This window comes from Prosopis cineraria, unplaced genomic scaffold (assembly GCF_029017545.1).
Source record: "Prosopis cineraria cultivar Desert tree isolate PC_DT_omini unplaced genomic scaffold, ASM2901754v1 PC8, whole genome shotgun sequence".
Classification (NCBI taxonomy): domain Eukaryota; kingdom Viridiplantae; phylum Streptophyta; class Magnoliopsida; order Fabales; family Fabaceae; genus Prosopis; species Prosopis cineraria.
Genome location: NW_026555339.1, coordinates 11,709,218 through 11,730,888, shown reverse-complemented (window position 1 = coordinate 11,730,888; position 21,671 = coordinate 11,709,218). Strand labels below are relative to the sequence as shown.

General features: G+C 29.9%; 2 protein-coding genes across 2 annotated transcripts; both read left to right on the top strand.

Annotated features, from left to right (window-relative positions):
* Positions 1-6,107: 6,107 nt before the first annotated feature.
* Positions 6,108-6,681, top strand: LOC129319049 (putative disease resistance RPP13-like protein 1). The gene has a single exon (XM_054964081.1). It carries the CDS (start codon positions 6,108-6,110, stop codon positions 6,471-6,473), a length of 366 nt encoding a protein of 121 aa, XP_054820056.1. The 3' UTR covers positions 6,474-6,681.
* LOC129317302 (putative disease resistance RPP13-like protein 1) lies at positions 6,477-10,045 on the top strand. The gene is made up of 2 exons (XM_054961654.1): positions 6,477-9,867; positions 9,957-10,045. Exon 1 carries the CDS (start codon positions 6,477-6,479, stop codon positions 7,248-7,250), a length of 774 nt encoding a protein of 257 aa, XP_054817629.1. The 3' UTR covers positions 7,251-9,867; positions 9,957-10,045.
* Positions 10,046-21,671: the final 11,626 nt, after the last annotated feature.

The following is a 21,671-nucleotide window of genomic DNA, read 5'->3' as shown; positions in this document are numbered from 1 at the left end:
TCCTAGGACTTGTGAGACATTCTGATTTTTGACAAAATAACATATTTGTTATGAATGAATATTATAAGAAATGATAGACTCCTTTGATGGCGTTATTATTAACTAAAATAGAATAGAAAATGATTATTTTCTTTATGAAAATTTGTGATTTATAAATAGATTAGAAAAAAACACTTTGGCTGTACTTTATTAAAGAACAAATTTGTAGAAAGAAAGTAGTTATTATCTATTCCATTTTAGTCAATAATACAACTAAAGTGGTAATTTCCTATAATAATCATTGAGGGCAAGTTTGTCATTTTATGAAAAATCAAAATGTTAGACAAAACCCTATAAATTAAAAAATAATTATCATGTTTCATAATACTTAATCGTCATTTACATCTCCACGTGAGAAAGGGTCACGACATCATATTAAATTTGAACTCAATTATCAAGTGACTAAAGATATGGGTTAATTATAAATGTTAAATATATATATATATATATATATTTAGAAACCACTCTTTCGTGCTGTGGCTCAGTATAACATATTTAATATTTATGCTTGATTAGATATAAAATGTATCCGTGTTCGCAGTGAGATGTGAGTTGGGGAAGTGATACTTCTGCAGACTTGACTTCTCTTCACTAACTTTCATCTTCACTGACCTAAAATAAAATCTAGACCATCCCAATTTGATACAGGCTAAATTTGAATGGTCCAAATTTAAATTTTTTAATTTTTATTTATATTTATTTTTATACTTATTAAAATAAACATTAAATTTCTTAATAATTCTATTATATCACCAATCAAAAAAGTCCATATTTAATTTCAAGGGTCCAAAAATTAATATTAAATTAATATAATTTTGATAAATTAATTATTCAGATTTACTTTAAATGGTTCGGATTTAAATTTTTTAACCTATACTTTTTTTTTAAGTGTCAGTTGGGATATAATCTTCACTTTTAATATTATATTTATTAAAATAAAAATTATAAAAAGATTAATATTAAATCTGGGTTGTTCATAGTGAATTTGGATAGTTAATTTATAAAAATTATAAAAATTTTAATATTAAATTGAATCATACATATTAAATCTAGATTGTCTAGGTTAGTGATAAAGTAAATTTATTAAAAATTTTATTTTTATTTTAATAAATATAAAATAAAAAATTTAAATTGGACTATCCAAATCTGGTTTGCACCAAATTTGAACAGTCCAGATTTTATTTTAGGGTAGTAGAGAGGAAGGTTAGTGGAGAGAAGTGAAGTCCCATCACTGATATTATAAGATTTATTATATTTCGATAAATCAGGTAATAGATGTGAGTTGATCTATCTGATTTTATTTTTTTTTTGAAAAAAATGTGCAATGAACTTTATTGTTGCAAAATATATTTCAAGCATTTCATTAATGGATCGGATCTGATACTCTGCTTGATAATATATCAGGCTAGATAAAATATGAAAGGAGATCAAGAAGAATTGTAAGCTTAATCTGTGGCAGAATTGAAGGAAAAATTGACATTCAGTATTCACACCTTACTTATAAACCACATAGCTAAAGTTTGATTGAATACTTTTCTTTTTCTTGGATATTGCTTGCTTTTCTCTAGTAACTTGCTCAAAAATTTCATTAGCAAAATGTTACTAAGATTAATTAGTGTCTTTGAATGAGTATGATAATTTGTTCTCCTAAATCAGGTCAGAAAAAATGAACAAAAGAATATGCAGTATAATGTTGAGCCTCGTTGCTTTTTTAGAATAGTTCACTAATTCTAATGTTTTTAATTACAATGTTCATCTAATTCTTAGTTTAATTACAACGTCACACTAGAGGGACTTATGGCCTAAGTCCATTTGCACTTGGCCTGCATATTCCCAATAATTATTCGATATAAATGTATATATATAGTGGTCTTAACTTCATACTCTTTTTTATATGGACCAAAAAAAAAACTTTATACCCTTTTAGTCGAAAGATATCTTAATTTTATATTATTCTCACATTATTTATAAATCGTGAAGCTGAAGTTTGAGTGTATCTTTTTCTTTTCTTTGATATTGCTTACTTTTCTTTGGTTAATTAGCGTCATTGAATAAATACGTACGTACGATATCTTGTTTTCCTATATCAGGTCAGAAAAAGTGAACAAAAGGAAAAGCAGTGTAATGTTGGGGATCACTGCTTTTTCTTAAAGAATAATTCACTCAATTCCATTGTTTTTAATTTAATAGAATTAATCACTATATGGAACTTCAAGTGAACAGAAACATTTTATTTTTTATATTCACTACAGATTACTTATAAAGTACAATGCTAAAAAGCTTGAGTGAGTGTTTCCTTTTCTTGGATACTGCTTTGTTTTTTAGTAACTTAATCTAAAATTTCAAAAGCAGAATGCTATTGGCTTTCAATAAGCAGAGCAATGGCCAGAAGTTTCATGAAGATGTCACATATCTGCAGGTAATGCTTTTAATTAAAACTAACCACTTGTTAATTATTGTGATTGGAAGCTTTCAAATGCTATTGAATTTAATTAATTAATGTAATATTTTGTTTTAATTAATCTTGTCAACATAGGTGAGGACACTAGTAGAATTGCTCTGTTTTGAAGAAAAGAGTTATACGATGAGCAACGAAGGAATACCAATCTTGTTAAAAGAGTATATCGGTCGTTATTAACAAATCTCATTGTTTGATTTCCTAATACCAATGTTAGTCAATTTAATATAAACATTGTATGAAGCTTTAAGATGACAAAAAATATCTGATTTTCATGTAACTGACTCCATTTAATAAGATAAAACTTGTTGTTTTGTCTTTGAAAATAAACAAAAAAGTGCGCTGTCATCATATTACTTTTTAGTGGTAATATAAAAAATTGTCACTGAAAGCTAAATTTTTATTTTTTTGTAGTGTATTAAATTGTTTGTCAATAGCTGGAGCTCATCATCAAAAAGAAGTCGATGTTATCGTTGGACGAAATCTGGCACATGCTCAACTAGCCTATGACAAGATATATGGCTGTGGAAGAAGATTGAAAGTGGTTATAAATTAAGATCATAAATTGATAGTTAAGCGCTTAAGTACAAAATGCTCCTAATAAACATACACAAAACCCTTCACTCTGAAATCTAAAAACATATGGGAGTGCTCATATGAAGCAGTGATCCTGTAAATCTAAGGGAGCGATCAACAAAGCACTTTCTCAGGCTTAAGTAATGAAAAAGATAAAAAATAATAATGAGCATAAGGTAGCGCTTTATTGAATTTAGCCAAAAACAGAAAGCACCTCAGCTTATAGGAGCACTTCATTGTCAAAGCACTCCAGAATGTATGATAATAAAGAAAATAAAAATTCTTATTTAATTTATTAATAATATATTTGTGATTTCATTTATTTTTTATTAATAATATACTTAGCATTATTATTTTTAATTTAGGTTAAATTTAATGTTCAATTAATTTCTTAATATAATAATATTTAATGTATTATAATTAGAAACTATATTAATAAGAATAATGTGTAAAATTTTATTGTATATATTTATATAGTTATGTAAATTTTCAAAATTATATATATTTTTTGCTTGTGGAAGTTCTCTAGAAGGGAAATTAGTTTTTTTATTTATGTTTTTAGGTATTCTCGTGGGTGAAAAATAATTTATTTTTTAATAGTGCATCAAAGCAATCTCGAATCATCACTTGATCATCTTCTAATGATGACACATCAAGAATATTCACATGATATATACGAAACTCCATAAATAAAAATTAAGAAACGGTAGGTGTCTTTTGAATGGCTAAGGAAAGAAAACGTACGTCTTCCTCTAACAATTGTAATGAGAATAAAATAGATTGAATTAACTTCAAGAATTTTGGGAATCTAGTAAATAGAGATAAGACTACAAGAGTATAGTAAATAGTGTTATAGAGGAAAACAATTGTTTCTTCCAGAGCCCATATACAGACTAGAGCCCTAGACCATTGAGGTAGATAATGTGATCAAGAAAACACATTATTAATATTTACCCAAAAAAAAGACAATACGTCATTAATAAATTTTAATTTAATTTAATTTAATCTTTTTTCACCTTAATATCAATAAGATTTGACAAAGAACTTTGAAATATATCTCACTGAAATTCAATTATATTCTCAAATTAAACTTTACGTTATATTCCTTTTAGGATATTCAAATGTGAATTAAATTGATTTAACCGGGTAAGTTTCACGTTGAAAAAAAATTAGATTCAATAATTAATATATAATAAAAAAATTCATGACCTTGAACCTGTGCTTAAACGCTATATATTTTTTAAAATGTCCAAATGTGAATAAATTTGACTTAGACTTTGTGGCTTAGACCTCTTCTTCCACCTTGTGGCTCTTAAAAGGCACAGAGAGATTCGAAGCTTGATTATCTATATTGTTTTATGGTAGAAGAGAAAGATAAATAACTTTGATAAAGAAATAGAGATTGCCTTGAATAAGACGAATGGTTAAATTGAAATATAAACCCCTATTTAAAATTATAAGTTATTTTTAACTTAATTACATCCCAATAAGTTAGTTAATTATTATTAAATTAATGTTATCTTTTTATATTTATGCTCATTTAATAGATTTTTTCACCTAAAAGTGAAGAGTTGATTAGTTTATTTATTAAGATTTAAAAAAATTATTAATTACACATTAAAAAATTAAAAATACTTCATATTTTTAACATGAAAAATGCCTCAATGCGTTGTATTTTGCAAACGAACAGGTTTTACTTTGGATTGAACTTATGAGAGAGACCTATTTGCAAACAAGAGATCTTCTGATGGTAACTAAATTAAAATCCATAATAATATTTAACAATAAAAAAATTCAATTATAATCCAAATGATTTAAATTCATAATTTCAACAATAGCAGCGTCAACATTCATCAAACTTCACCAACATGTCTAACATACACTAAAACAATAATTTAACAGCAAATTAAATGAAATAGAAGGGTGAAATATAAATGAAGGAAACATTTTATTCAAATTTCAAATTATTCAAATATATTAAAAATAATTAAAACGATATTAAAATAATTTCATAAGATTGGACTGGACTAAGTAGTTTGAGAGGTTGGTCTTTTGTCTAATCCAACCTGAAAAATTAGTCTAATTTTTTGGGTTTCTTTAATCCTTTGGACAAATTTTTTTTATTGGACCAAACCGGACTTGTTCGAGTTGAACACGATAACTTGACTTTTGCACAGACCTACCTTAGAGGTATTTTTTCCTTTTGAATTAGAATTAGAATTTATTCCCAGTAATGAAATCAATAATTATTGTTTCTTTTTGGGTTGGCGATAATCAGCAGGATTAAATTAAGAACTAAAACACAAAAAATACAGTTCATTAATAGAGGAAAACGGAAAACGAAATTTTGAAATTATAGAAGAGTTTTGTATAATGCAAACTTCTTTTTTGCGAGTATACGTATAGTGCAACTTTTATTTTAAGATCTGTGTAAGTTTAAACTTTTAATCTTTATAGTTTTGCTCAATCTTGCGGTTATTAAAATAAAAAAAAAAAAATTATTTTGCCTATAGGTTGACAGGATCTTTAACTTCTTGCAAGTTATGTATCTGTAGTACACTTGTTACCTTGAAATCTAGTTTTGATTCACAAGTTTGATCAGGGTCTTTTATTAGATTTTATACCCTATGATTTGACAAATGCTTTTTATATCACTGCACTTGCTTTCAGTAACAATATCTTATCTGGACTCATTATATCGAGTGACACGGTATCCATAATCATTCATTTATTAAATATGTTACGTTACTGTATGACAGAGCCATTAGATTATAAATTAATTCATAGACAAGGTAAGAGTTTTGAATTAGTAAGAGACAATATCTTCTGTAATATATTTTCGAGTTTAGAAAAATATAACTGCTTCCAGTTCTTGTTTTGAATTATAGATGCTTCTTAGAGAAAATATTATTTTGGTCTTGAAGTTGCCGTTGAAGGGTTTCTTGCATCAGTATCAACCTGCTTAAACTTATTTCCTACAATTCAAACTCTTAATATTCTCACAATGCAATTGAGTTGTTAACCAAGAGAAGGCATGGCTGCAGCTCTGGTGAGGCCAGCATTTCTCTCTGCTTCTGTGAAAAATTTGATAGATAGAATCACCTCAAACGAGTTTCGAGATTTCTTGAGAAATAGAAAGTTGAAAGTCTCTCTCTCAGGTGGGCTGAAGGTAACTCTATTGATGCTTGAAGTAGTTCTTAACGATGCAGAGGAGAAGCAAGTCACCAATGGTTCAGTCAAAGAATGGCTTGAAGAGTTGAAAGATGCTGTTTTCGATGCAGAGGATTTATTTGATGAAATCAACACTGACTTCCTGAGAAGTAAGTTGGAACAAGATTCTCAAAACGTCGAGAATAAGGTGCACTCCTTCTTTTCTTCTTCTTTTGGAAAATTTTACTAGGGGATGAACTCCAAGCTCGAAGCAATATCAAGTAGGCTTGAACACTTTGCCAAGCAGAAGGATATCCTTGGTTTGCAAAGTGTTAGCTCAAGGGGAATTAAAAGAGCTACAACATCATTGGTAAATGAATCTGCTGTGGTTGGCAGAGAGGATGATAAGGAAAAACTTTTGAACATGCTGTTGTTTAATGAAGATGCAAAGGACAATGATATAGGAGTGATCACTATTTGGGGAATGGGTGGTGTGGGGAAAACAACCCTTGCACAACTCCTTTACAATGACAAGGAAGTGGGACAACATTTCGATTTGAAGGCTGGGGCTTGTGTTTCAAACAATTTTAATGTTTTTGATGTTACCAAGAATCTGGTTGAATCTGTCACTTCAAAAGTCTATCACAATAAAAATTTAGACTTACTTCGGGTTGAACTGAAAAATTGCTTGACCAATAAAAAATTTCTTCTTGTGTTGGATGACATATGGAATGATAAATATAGTGATTGGGATGATCTGGTAACTCCTTTTCGCTGTGGAAGAAGGGGCAGCAAGATCATTGTAACAACTCGCCAACAAAGAGTTGCTGAAATCACACGTACGTTTCCTGTATATAACTTGACTCCTCTCTCAAATGAAAATTGTTGGCATTTACTTGCCAAGCATGCTCTTAGAAATGAAGATCCCAACAAATATACAGTGTTAGAAGCAATTGGTAAGAAAATTGCAAGAAAACGTGGTGGTCTACCAATAGCTGCCAAAACAATTGGAGGTCTTTTGCGTTGAAAAGAGGATGCAGGGGAGTGGAATAAAATTCTAAATAGCAACCTGTGGGACTTACCAAATGATGATGTTCTACCTGCTTCGTGTTTGAGTTATCTTTATCTTCCTTCACATTTGAAGAAATGTTTTGCCTATTGTTCAATATTTCCGAAAGACCTTTTGTTAGATAAAAAGCAATTGACCTTGTTATGGATGGCTGAAGGATTTGTACAGCAATACTCCCATGGGGAGAAAGCATTGGAGACACAGGCAAGTGACTGCTTTAATGAATTGTTGTCTAGGTCTTTCTTTCAGCAATATGAAGGTGATCCAAGAAAGTTTGTCACGCATGATCTCATCAATGATTTAGCCAAATTTGTATCTGGTAGGAGTTGTCTTTGGTTTGAAGGCAATGAAATCCCAAAATCTGTTCGCCATTTATCGTATCCCAAACAACGATCTGATGACTTTAAAAAGTTTGAGAGCTTTTATCATTTAAAGTGTTTGAGGACTCTTTTGTCACATTACCAACTAAATATGGGATCTTTTGTTTTTTTGCCCAAAAGGTGCCACCTGATTTGTTTTCAAAACTAAAATGTTTAAGAGCACTGTCATTGTCAGGGTATTACAGTATCACTGAGCTGCCTAATTCAATTGGCAACTTGCGGCATTTGCGATATTTGGACCTTTCCTACACCTCAATCACTCGGTTGCCTAATTCAAGCTTTACACCCTACAACTTGCAAACCTTGCTTTTATCGTATTGTTTGTCTTTCAATGACTTGCCTGGAAAGATAGAGAAGCTTATTAATCTACGCCATCTGGACATTAGTGGCATTGCTTTGAAGGAGATGCCAACACAAATTAGCAAACTTCAAAATCTTTATAATTTGAGTACTTTTGTGGTGGGAAAACAGAAGGATGGTTTGGGGATTAAGGAGTTAAGAAAACTCCCTCATCTACAAGGTAGGCTTTCCATTAGCTACAGAAGGTCGTTGATTGCATGGATGCTTATGTGGTGAACTTGAAGAGGAGAGAAAAAATTGAGGAGTTAGTGTTGGAATGGGACTGTGATACTCAGGATTCACAAGTTGTAAAAGATGTACTTGACACGCTGCAACCTTCAAGAAATTTACAAAGATTGACCGTTAACCATTATGGTGGTACTAGCTTTCCAAATTGGGTGGGAAATTCTTCATTTACAAATATTACCTTTTTATCTATAAGTGATTGCAACTATTGCTTATCACTTCCACCATTTGGACAACTACCTTCTCTCAAAGAGCTCTTGATTAAAGGAATAACATTACTACACACAGCTAGTCATGAGTTTTATTGCAGTAAAATAGAGTCCTCTTCATTTCAGCCATTTCGGATTTTGAAAAGTCTAAGATTTGAGAAGATGCCAGTTTGGGAGGAATGGATACCATTTGAAGGTGAAGGTACCAAATTTCCATTTCCTTGTCTTAAACATTTGTATTTATAGGATTGTCCTATGTTGAAGGGAGACATTCCCGACAATCTTCCTTCATTGACAAAGGTTGACATATTAAAGTGCAATCAATTGAAGGTAAAATCATCAGCTTTGCAATGGATTACATCTATTGAGGAATTAAATATTGAACTAGGGGAACAAGGCTTGTTGAGGACTCTTGATAATGATTCTCCGGTCTCACTAAAATGTCTCCGAATTGAGGTGTGTTACAGCTTGCAGTCTTTGCCAAGATTGAAACCGAGTAGCCATTATCTTCAAGACTTTTTATCTCATAAATATTCAATTTGTGAAGTCCTTCCCAATAAATGGCTTGCCCACTTCACTGCGACGGCTTTAAATTTGGGACTGTGAGAAATTAGAATTCCTACCCCAGGAATCTTGGCAAAACTACACGTGACTTGAACATTTGGAAATTAAAAATAGTTGTCATTCCTTGACATCCTTTTCCTTAAGTTGTTTTCCAAGGCTGAAACATCTTTATTTTGATGGTTGTCTTAATCTGGAGATGTTTACACAATTTGGGGGATCTGCTCTTACCTTAGAATCTTTTGGTGCCTTTGATTGCAAAAGTCTTAGATCAATGACAGAAGTAAAAATTGATTCTCTTGGTGCTCTTCAAAAGTTTAATCTTTCTCGGCTTCCGAATTTTAACTTGCTGCCTCAACATGGTTTACCTTCTAACTTGCGATCAATTTTGGTTGATGATTGCAAGGGACTATCATCTATGTCCATAGAGGATTGGGGTTTCCAACGGATGGCTTCTCTCTTAGAATTTTGGTTTAGAGGTGATGAAGGTGAAGGTATTCTCCACAATTTACTGAAGAAACAGTTACTGCCAACTTCTCTTGTGCGTGTCTACATACGGAATGTCCCTAATCTTAAATTCTTGGATGGAAAAGGGATTCAACACCTTGCTTCTCTAGAAGCACTCTACATCCATGATTGTCCAAACCTTGAATCTTTGCCAGAAGATGATCTGCCATCCTCTCATTTGTTATTGCATATCTCTCGCTGTCCTGAATTAAGAGAGAGATATCATTATCACAGAGGAAAGCACTTGTCCAAGATTGCTCATACTCCTACTATAAAGATTAATGACCAACACTATGATTCTTGAGGGAGATGTTACATGCATAGAATCAAAAGGTGAGCCTTGAAATTTAGAGACAACTAAATATTTTAATATTCATCAACAAATATTATTTATTGTTTCTTTTTCATTTTTGACCTTGCAGGCTTGCACATCACAATGTTGGTATTCCTTGTGGTCATAGCATTTGTTTACATCTTATGACTAGATCTTGCCTGCAGCAGATATAGGTGAACTTCTAGAATTTGCTTAACCTCAGTGCTTCTGTAATATATATATATATATATATATATATTCCTTTCAACAGCCAGTTATGCTTATTTCCATTGATGCGATTTCTTATCAATAAATGGGATTGCTTCTATGGTTGCTTTAAATTATTGTTTAAAATTTCAATTATGGCTTGATGTTTCAATTTTTAAGTTTTATCATATATTGGTTCTGTCAAATTTGATCTGCACAATTTATTGCAGCTTGTTATATATGTCATCTGTGTTCGTTTGATGAATGATATTTGTCAATCATAAAGGTATATAAGACTTGGCAGCATTCTTTGATCATTTGACAGAATAACATGAGAAATATCTGTCCATAACAGGATTGGTGTGATTTGAACCATTTTATCATGATGGTTCTCCAGCTTTCTTAGCTTGTTCCCTACATTTGTCCAGTCTCTCATAAATATGAAGAGTTTGGATTTTTTTTGTAACGAGATAAGTTGCTTTTGTTGTTCTTCATTTCTTGTTTCACAAAACTTACATACCCAATCATGAACAGTGGACCAAGTCTTGCTGTCACTGTTTTTTTTTGGCATCTATATTGCTTTTTACAGTTACAAAAGCAGCATGTTACTGGCTTTCAATGAGCAAAGCTAAAGCCAAAAGTTCGCTAAAAATGCCACGTATCAAGCGATGCTTATAATGGGAACAAACCACTTTTCAATTTTATTTTTTATATCATATTGCTGTTAATTCTGAATCATGAGGGAACTTATATAACTTGGAAATAATATATGTCATTAGCTTTCAATGAGCAGAGAAATGGTCATAAGTCCCTGAAAATGTTACATATCAGGCAGTTCTCATAAGAGGTATTTATGGCACTGACAGAAAAGATTCAAAAAACAGAGAGGGTGAAACTAGGTAATTCAATATTATTTGGGTTAAAGACCTAATTTATTCCTAATTTTTTTTTAAAAGTGTTGGACTTTTTATAGTGAAAGTTGCGGCAATTTCTCCACTAAATAATTTTTTTTTAATGAGCAATATTATCTCTATGTTAAACATCTTTTGATTTGACTATTAGTTGGCCCAAAAAATGACAAACAAAGGATCTAGAGAATTACAAAAAAAGACTCAAAAAGTTGTATAAAAAGAATTTATAAGAAAATTAATACAAATTAAGTTCTTAAATTATGAATAAATTTGAATTGACTAATCTTATTTATTACCCATATAAAATATTAAAATATTATTTAGTCAATCGCTTTGACCGATTTCTATGTGACTATTGAATCATCAATGCTAGAAAGATAGATAAGTAATTAAAAATATTATATTTAATTTACTAAAAATTTGTTTAAATATTTAATTATTTAATAGTTTAAATATTATTATTTATAAATATTCATACAAAATTTATAAATCATCTTTTAAATATTAACAACTCAACTAGCTTTTCTAACATTTATAGGTGATTTGTAAATTAATAGTATGATAAAGTATAAGTCTATCTTTAAAATTAACAAATCCTCCTTCATAAAGTTGTACATCAAAAGAGTTGCCATGTAAATTGTATGTGAAAATTTTTAAATAATAAAATATTTAAATTATTAAGTACTCCCTCTGTCCCAAATTATAGGGCACTTCTTCAGAAGTTTCTTTGTTTTAAAATATAAGATACTTTGGGTAGATTAAGATTTCATTAAATACATCAATTTCAATATTACCCTTTCTCTCTCTATAATTAATTTCCATCTCTTCTCTTTTTAATATATTAAATGATGGGCATTTTGAAAAGTTTATATTTTTTTTTGAAAATATAAGGTTGTTAAGTGTATTTAATAAGATTTATTGGTATATGAAATTTTATTTAAAAGTATCTTATAATTTGAGATAGAGGGAGTAATAAATTATTAATATTAATACTTTAATAATATGTTATTTAAACTATTTTTTGCTCCTAGAATTCGTACCCCCTCCGTTAATAATAATAATAACAAGATTTGGAACCATATTTAATTATTTGGCTCGATATAGTATTTAATATCCATGCCTGATTAGATATTTATGAACGAATGAAGTGTGATTTTAATCACATATATTTCTAATGAGATGTGAGTTATGATACACACATATATATTTGTTAAGTAACATTAATTAATTTCTGAATTTATAAGATTTGCATGTTTTGATTAATCAAGAAGATGAGGAACAGGGGAAGCAGTAGAATTTCTATACTTCAAACACAAGAGACAGATATGATATCCAAGGAAGTCAAGTAAGAAGCTAACCCAGCTGTTGAGGCTAAGCAACAGTTCTTTTTTTTTAATGTTTAATGAAATTTTTTTTTTATAAAATGTGTATCTCATTAATTCTTTGTTTTATATTATTAGGTTAGCAGAAGAATTGCTCCACTTCCAGCACAGATTGAATCAAGAGCGGGTAAGAAACTAACTAATCCTCTCTTCATATTCCTAAAATCTTAAGCTGATGATTTATATATAGACACAAACATACACATACAACACACTTAATGATGGGTTTTTACTTTTGATATATTATTCTTTAAAATATTTTTTTCAATGACTTAAATATCTTCGCCCCTTCTTCCTTTTTCTCTGTTCCTCTCTCACTCTTCCCATTCTCTCTGAGTTCTAATTTTTTCTGGCAATGGCCTCTTATTTGGCCAAGATTAAATCAGTGAGAAGCTGTCAAATTCATGTTATAAACCACAAGTACTATGTGTCATATTTGACAATTTTTGTAATAGCATTCACTCTTGCCCAAAGTGTTCATCATCCATTTGAATTGTCTAGATTGGTTTCTTCACAAATCAAATTTCATTTAATTTTTTAAAATATTTTAAGTAACTTATAATTTTAATACATATTAAATTTAAAATAAAGGTGATTTTTTAATTATCAATTCACATATGAAATCTAGCAAAGCCACGAAGCATCTTTAAATTTAAAATCCTCCCTCGCTGATATGTTCCATTCAACAATGCCACTAGAAGATACTCTTGGAAAAATGGACGGTTGTGGGTTAATCTCTTTCATGAAAGACCGAAGAAGTTATTGTGAATGGCCTACCAATATTTTAAAAATACAAGTCCTTCTTCTTAGGACCATCCATGTTTAATCAACTAAACAGTTTAGGAAATTATTTCAGAATTTTGAAACCTTAATCCTCCATAATAATAATTCTCTACATCATTATCAGTATTATTCATTTCTTGTCAATGTGAGAACTAGAGGATTAAGATATAACAGAAAATAGGATTAAAGCAAGAAAATCAAAATTCACAACTAAAGACAGATATAAAAGAGAATTCAACCAGAAAATTAAAATTATGGTAAACTTTTCTGACAGTTTCTATTTAATATAAAAAAAATAACATATAGATAGTAAAATGAATGATTGTTTAATTTGGTAGACTTTTCCAAGAACGAACAGAGATGTTGCTGCGGATGGCCTACCTTAACCTTATCTTCTGACGCGCAAAGTATTCTCTCAGTGGCTTCACTCTATCTCTTCCCATCAAACTCTCTTCTGTCTCATTCATCTAAGCAATACTTTTTGAGTTCTGAAACAAACAAGCCATGGAGTTCGCCGCTAAGGTGGGAGAAGCGGTGCTCTCTGCTTCTGTGCAGACCTTGCCAGATGATCAGATGGCCTCAAGCGAGTTTCGAGATTTCATGAACAACAGAAAGCTCAATGTCTTTCTCTTGGATAAGCTGAAGACAACTCTTGTGATACTTTTAAATCACAAATCTAAAGTTTGGCAGAATGTTTTCTCTTTCCCTGGATTTTGCACATATTTTTTCTTAGTTAGTTACTCTAAAATTTCATCAGCAGAACGTTATTGGCTTTCAATAAGCACAACAATGGCCAAGAGTCTATTGAAAATGTCACATGACAGATAACACTTATAGCAAAAATAAATTAAACCACTTCTTTTTAAAAAAATTGTTGTGATTGAAAGGTCATAGTGTTATCTTATGGTGAAGACATCAATAGAATTGCTCTGTTTTAAAGAACAGTCACATGAGAAGCAAAGGAAGGCAGGTAAAAAACTAATTCAAGTCACTAGTTTATCTCCTTTATATAATATTAAGGTTAAAAGTCAATTTTATCCTGAAACTATGCAAAAGTTTACAAATGATTATAAATATAATTTTTGATCAATTTTATCTCTTAACTTTAAAAATTCAGTTTGCCGTACCTTGACATTATTATCCCATTATGTGAGGTGCATATTGAATTTTTTTTAATATTTTCATTGTAAAATATTTAATAGTGGGTCCCACCATTTTTAAAATATTTTTATAATATAAAATAACTCTCTCCTCCCATCTCTCTCCTTTTCTATTTCCACCCCACCCTCTTCTCCATCTCCTTCCCATTGTCTCTCTCTCTCTCCCTCCCTCTCCTCCCTACTCTCTCTCCATATCTAATCAACCCATATCATAGTTCATTGGCATCAACTAAAAATGGTAGGTGTGGCAAAGGCAATGGCACCGTGGTGAAGCATTTGCTTGACGTCAACAACTAAAGGAGCCTTCAGTTCTAAATTCCAATAATCCAGTTCTATCAACACAATTCTTTGATGAGAGGATGAGATACAGTTCAAGTGACCAAAAAAGCTTTGGCTGAGACCTTAGTATTCTACTATCCCTTTGCCGACAGTTGAAGCGGCTTCATACTAAAATGATGACACTTGACTTAGGTTTTGTTCTCCCCTATTTTTATGTCAAAAACAGAAATCGTGCTTCCCACCATCATGAAATCTGATGACTACTCTGACGTCCTCTTAGGCATGCTCTCACGAACCTACCTGCATGCACGTCGAAAACCTATTAGATATGCTGGTCAGCCAAGAGGGAGTGAATTAGGTGTCCTCCAATTTATCGCTTAAAGCTCTTGATCACAGAAACTTGAAATATGAATGATGAGAGGATAAATAAAGTTGATCACAATGAGAGAGATAGCGAGCAATACACAAGGAATTTATCTTAATTCAGCCCACTCCATTTGGCCTACGTCTAGTTCCTAGGAACCTCCTGAGATTTTTCAATATAACTAAAAGTTCAATCTGGGCACTTGTGAAGCCACAATATAATCTCAGACTTAATGTCTATATGCTCTCCTTTACAAAAATCTCATAAGTTTGATTCAAACACTTGTGAAGCCACTCACAATCTCTCAGTCTTACAAGTATGTTTCTCTCCCCCTTTGAGAGGTAATTTTAATACCCACTTAAGATCGCCTGATCTTAAGTCTGCTCAGATAAATAATAGAGAGAATTGATCTCAAAGTGATCCTCATACAAACTCACTCATTGAGTAGATGAATACATTAAAATATAACAATATTGAAAATAAAAACAAAGGTGGTTGAGAGTATTGAATATCACAACTTGCACACAATTACTTCTCTGCTTCGATCTTCATAAATGAGTCCTTTTATAACTAGAGTTGATAAGTGATTCATTAGACTCATTAAAGTAGCCATTAGAGTTATCGTCTATTCTCCTCTTGCATCTTGCAAAGTATCTGGTAGACACAATTAATTTTCTGTTACTTTTTGATCCTTAACGTTGTAGATGTAAGTGTAAGATTGTAGCTTTGCAATGATATTATTACCTAAAAAGATAGTAGGAAATGGTAGCTTTTCAGATGGGTTAGCGTGTTGGAGTCAAAAGAAAATATCAAAGCATTTATGCATTTAATGCTCTAACAATATTACTGTTAAAAATTATACTGGAAGAACAAAGACTATTTAGCAGTAAGACTATTTAGAATAATTAAGACGTGTTTAATCCAACCTAAAGTTTTGTTTAAAATGATTCTAGGAAGATTAAATAACTAACACAACTCTCAGAAAGTGGGGAAAGAAAGAGATTAGAGAGAGAATCAAAATTCTCCTATTATAGATGTGAGAAATAGAGCAAGTTTCTTCATGCTATTCTTGAATAAATAAGCTTATTCTGAAATAGTGAAGAACAAAACAATGAGAAGCACAGGATTGGTTCTTTTGAAATATAGTTCTCATATCGGAAGAAACTTATGCATACGATGGTTTGAACAAATTTATTTGGGAATAAGGGAAGTTATTTCTATTATTCTTGAATAGACTATTCCTGAATAAGTTATTCCTAAATAAGAAACTTCAAAATGATGCATCGTGAAAAAGCTTTAAAGAGATGAAACATTATTCTTAAATAAAGACAGCTATTCCTAATAAGTTAATTCTGAATAGGCAAGAGAGTTGATTACTTGAGAATAAGGAATACACATAGGAATAAGCTATTCTGAAATAAGGAAGCTCTTTCAAAATAAGGACCTATTCATCAAAATCTCAGATAGGCTTTCAGATTCTGAATATTTGATTATGAGTTCAATGAAATACTTTGTAGGCAATTAGGAAAGGTCCTTAAAGATTAAGATCAAGTTGAATACTCAATTCTAGAAAGAAACTCAATATAGATTAAGCTTTTAAGTTTCTTGACTATATGGGAATAGGAAATGATAAAAATCATTATTAAGAGTTTAATCCTAAACAAAGTTGTATTTCAAATAATTTAAGAAGGTTATGGAGTAGTAAACACAACACTCATAAGGCGAAAGGAAAGGGATTAGAAGGAGTTTCAAAGACCCCTATTATTCACGTGAGAAATAGAGCATTACAATCAATGCTTCTACTGGAATAAGCAAGCTTATTTTCAAATAAGACTAGCTATTCTTGAATAAGGCTTGCAATTTCAAAATAACGGACACAGATTTAGAATGCAGTTTAAGTCAACTTCTAACTAACATAACTCTTTCATTTTAAATCCAAATTAAGAAAATGATATATGGTTAGAAAAGCTCTAAATGTCTAGTTTCCAACTAAATACCTACTCAAAAATTCAAAATATTTTGAGAGATATGATTAAAAAAAGGAGGAAAGGTCAAGGACATTTTATAAAGGATTTGGATACAACCAACTTTGAAAAATCATAACAATTTCATATTAAACTCATTCTGAATGAAATAAATGTATTTGGGAGATTTACAAGTCTATTTTTAAATGAAAGAAGTTTTCATATTAAATGAATTTGTATATTAAGAGATATATAGAAAATACTAAATAAAGGTCAAAACCATATATCTCTAAAACTCTTAACTCAAATCATAAACTTCAAACATTGATAACATAATTCCACTTTGAGTAAATATAACTTTTAAGAAAACTTTATGAAGTTAGTTTTCAGACAATATTTAAGAGGAAAACTTTTTCAAATCTTGTGAGATTATAATTGATTAAAAAACAAGATTAAGGTTATATATCACTATTTATTTTAAAACCAAAAATGCTAGTTAAAATTTAAAATAAATGCATATAAAAACAATGAGTTTAACATATAGGTTAGAAAGCTTAAAGGACATTATACCTATCAAGATCAAGGCAATGATGGATTCAAGCTTATATGTCTTTATTCACTTAAGCATTTCTTAGATTATCTTTCTCTTCATCTTTATTCTTGAGTGAAGCATGCTAATAACAATGGCTTCCTCTTCATGCTCATTCACATTGAATAACCTTTAATAATATATCATGAACATAGTGGTTAGTCCAAGTATTAATATGCATGAGAATAAATATAAACATATTATATCATGCATTTATATTTAATTAATCTATATTCATCATCATCAAAACTTAACCTAAATATCATTATAGTTTGAAATCATTAGAATTTACTATTCTCAATTCTCTTCATATGTCTTTCACATGATTCTCGATCAACCTAGTTCCATTCAAGATTTTGATAATTTACAAAAAGTTGGTTTTAAACAAATTTGATTTGAAAATGATCATACCTCACATCATCAAGCTTTGTACATGTGCATAAATATTCATATCTCATTTTTATATTGACAATTACTTGAATAGATATGAATCTTTTATAATAAATAATATTAAAAAAAATTAAATGTCGACCCAGTTAATAGAAATTTTGATAGTACAAATGACAGGATGATTGATTTAAAAATATGGGTGATTAAAGGATATAAATGACTCATAATTAAATTTAGAATCATTTGTAAACTTTCATGACCAGTTTATAGGCAAATTGACACTTAACTCTAATATTAATCAAAAAAATGATCAATGAACATATACATAAAGATGATAATTATGTATATTGTATGTATAAAACTTCCTCTTTAGCTCCATTGATGTTCATTTTTTGTGTTGGGCAAAAAATTTGATTATTTATATGTTTTCTTATTCGGCTTTCTCAGATGTCATGTGGTTGAATTGAATATCCTCATCAATTGCTATTTTACTTCAGCAACAATAAGGACAACAAAAGTATGATATCCAGATTACCTACATAGTTCAGTTTATTGAGATTTGTGTCTTAATTAGCACACTTTTAATTTACCTTGACATCTCTCTCTGCATTGAAAATTCACCACTTGTAATTCTTAGATGCTCATTTTAGTACATTAAGATATTGTCTTAACCAATAACATAGTGTGTCAGAAAATGAATGTCTATTAATTCATTATAATATATATATATATATATATTATATCTTCAAATTTGTAACTAAGGATGCTTTCTTAACAATTCCCGTTTTAATATATTCTTTGCAAATTTTATTGACACACCTTTGCCCTTGAAGATTTTGTGATATAATCACCTTCAGTGTATCTCAAGGTAAATGAGAAAATTAATTTGATCTACATGAGTCTCATTGTTTAATTTACTAATTCCAATGTGTTAAGATCCAATCTTTGACTGTTAGCCAATATTTGGTTATTAGTTTTGACAATAACAAATAATATGTCACAGGTTTTAAATTTAATATAATCAAATCATTCTATGAAATTTCAAGCCAATAGAAATATCTTTCTTTGATGATTTTCACACATTACATTTAAAGAACTCTTCCAATAGAAAGCAAGGACACAAAACAGAAATATAAAATAACTCAAGAGGAAGAAGAAGAATGAGCTTCAAAACTTAAGAGCAGTGTGTTAAACAAACAACGGGCAAAAGCTTATATAAGTCGAAAATTCACAAGCAGGTTAAGGACAATTAATTTAGTGGTTTTAAAAATTAAGTATGGCTTGAGGATAATTAAAGAAAACTGTTTCTGCCACATTGTAATTAAAAGTATAATCAATGGTGATTAAATTTTGAGCATTTACTCACTCACTTCTCTTCTCAATTCATTTACTGTTCAAATTCTCATATTAGTATATATATGTTAAGATTTTATCAAGTTTGAACAATGTAAGACCTCTTCTAACACCACACGATGATGAGAGTTATGGTAAAATCACTTCCTAACTATAGGATTTCTCTTGGACCAGAATTATTTGTACTAGTTATATAAATAAGACTAATCATCTAATGAATATATATTATTTTATTTAGCTTTACCTCCTTGTTATTAAAAAAAAATTCTCATATATGCTTTTCGCCGCATTTAATTTTTTTTAGTATTCTCTTTTCTTTTTCACATTTTTCTATCTTGTCATTTCGAACAGCTTTCTTTTGGAAGAATTACACCTAGATTTCATAAAAAAATTAATTATTATAATATCTATAACCATTAAATTAGGTTTAATTCAATTGCTAATAGGTCTTGTAATAATTAATTTTTTTTGTGAGACTTCAATATAATTTTTTTATTTTTAAAAATAAAAAAATTTCAAGTCTCAATGAAGAATACAAAGGGATGCCTTGGTTTTAATTATAAGTTTACTCTCTTTATATCGTTTAGATTGTAATTATGTATTCTCCGTTATTTTCGTTTCTTATTATCAATGCCAGCTGCTTGTTTGCAGCCCAAAAAACCAATGTATGAATAGGAGACAGCAGGATGGAGTAAAGTATGTTTTGTATAAATATCGATAAGAAAGCGTTGTTGATTTAATCTTTTCAACCCCAACGTTTTATAAAATAAAGGACTTCTGTATATATAATCTATATTATAAAATTAATTAAACAGACAACTTAAATTTATTATATTTTATATTATGATAGGTTATTATATTTATTGATGATACATCATTATATATCAATGATAAAACTTTGTAAATTTTTAAATTTTCAATTATAAACTCCTAGCATATCAATAATAAATATTTGTATATCAATATAAATTGATCATACTCTCAAAATTTCAAAAATTAATCCATATTTTCTTGGTATAAAAATTTTTTTAGCCAACGATCCAATTTATCCTAAAATAAATTGTTTAGAAATAGATTGATGTTTTATTTCAAGTAACGTGCGTGCTGAAGGTTTATCGGTGATAACAAAATACAGTTGAGATATCTTTTCAAAATATTGAGATAAATTACTACATGTATAAAAATGACGTTTTCAACTTTTAATGACTTGTTTAAATTATAAGAGCTTTTACCATCATATTAATTTTAATTAATTTTTTTAGAAGATTTTATCAAAAACATACCCTCTTGTCCTATGTATAAGACATTTTAATCAAATCATGTAAATTAATAAAATTAATTATCTAGTTAAACGTATAGTAACATTTTAATTTTATCCCTAATTGTTTATAAATACAAAATAATTTTTTAAAATAAATTAATAAAAAATACTTATGTTTTTTTCTTTTAATTTAACAAGAGCATAATGTTCCTTTTTTTTGAGTGAAAAGGGAATTATCGTTAACCTAAAACAGAGCTGTACAAACGTTAAAGCGAGAAAATATTATATCAGTGATCTAGGGAAGAAAAGCATCTATAAGTATGATTAACAACAGCTTTAATATGAGAAAGAACGCTATCCATAGCAAAAATTTCTTCTGTGAAGAGACTTCTGCTTCTAATGTCCTAGAGTTTCCAACAAGTGATACTAAGACCAATCTTTCAAGAAATGTCTAGTCGGGGATTAAGTAATTGACCAATGAGCCATGGAATCATCTCACTTCCATAAAAATCAAGTAGTAAATCAGATGGCAAGACTTCTTCCAAACAGTGGCAGTAAAGGGAAAATGTCTCAGTGCATGATCAATGTTTTAGTATGAGAGTGGCCAAAGAAAGCAAGTAGGATCATCTATCATATGGTCTTCTATATCTTTCACAGTTGGTAAGAAGTTTACCTTTGGTCATTATTAACCACACAAAAGTATGGATTCGTTGAGCCATACGGAATTTCTAAATCTTAGACCAGATTTTATCAGCCGGATTCCAATCAGTACATTGACGGCGCTAATATATGATGATTTTTAACAGTAAAAACACCATTTCCACTAAGGTTCCAATGGCAAGATGGATTTCCGATCAATTATGTTGATGGAGATTCTGGCAATCTGTTGGGATGTGCTGAGGTAGTAGATGATCGAATAAACTCCACTTCCATTGTCCAAATTGTCAACGAAATCAAAAAATGGTTTGAGTAGGTCAAACTGTTAATTTCAGCAAAAAAGATAAGGGATATAGGGGTCCATTGTCTCCTACCAAAAGCAGACCAAAATTTGATGCTACTTCCATCTCCAGGATTCCATTTGAGGGCATAACAGTGTCTTGCCATATTTTTGAGATGTTTCTAAAAAAATAGACAACAGAAACTCCTTGTGATATTCCGAGTAGTTGTGTCTTGTATGTGGT

What these genes read in the sequence shown, in the direction of transcription:
- LOC129319049 (XM_054964081.1), top strand. Translation starts at nt 6,108, where the DNA reads ATGGCTGCAGCTCTGGTGAGGCCAGCATTTCTCTCTGCTTCTGTGAAA.
- LOC129317302 (XM_054961654.1), top strand. Translation starts at nt 6,477, where the DNA reads ATGAACTCCAAGCTCGAAGCAATATCAAGTAGGCTTGAACACTTTGCC.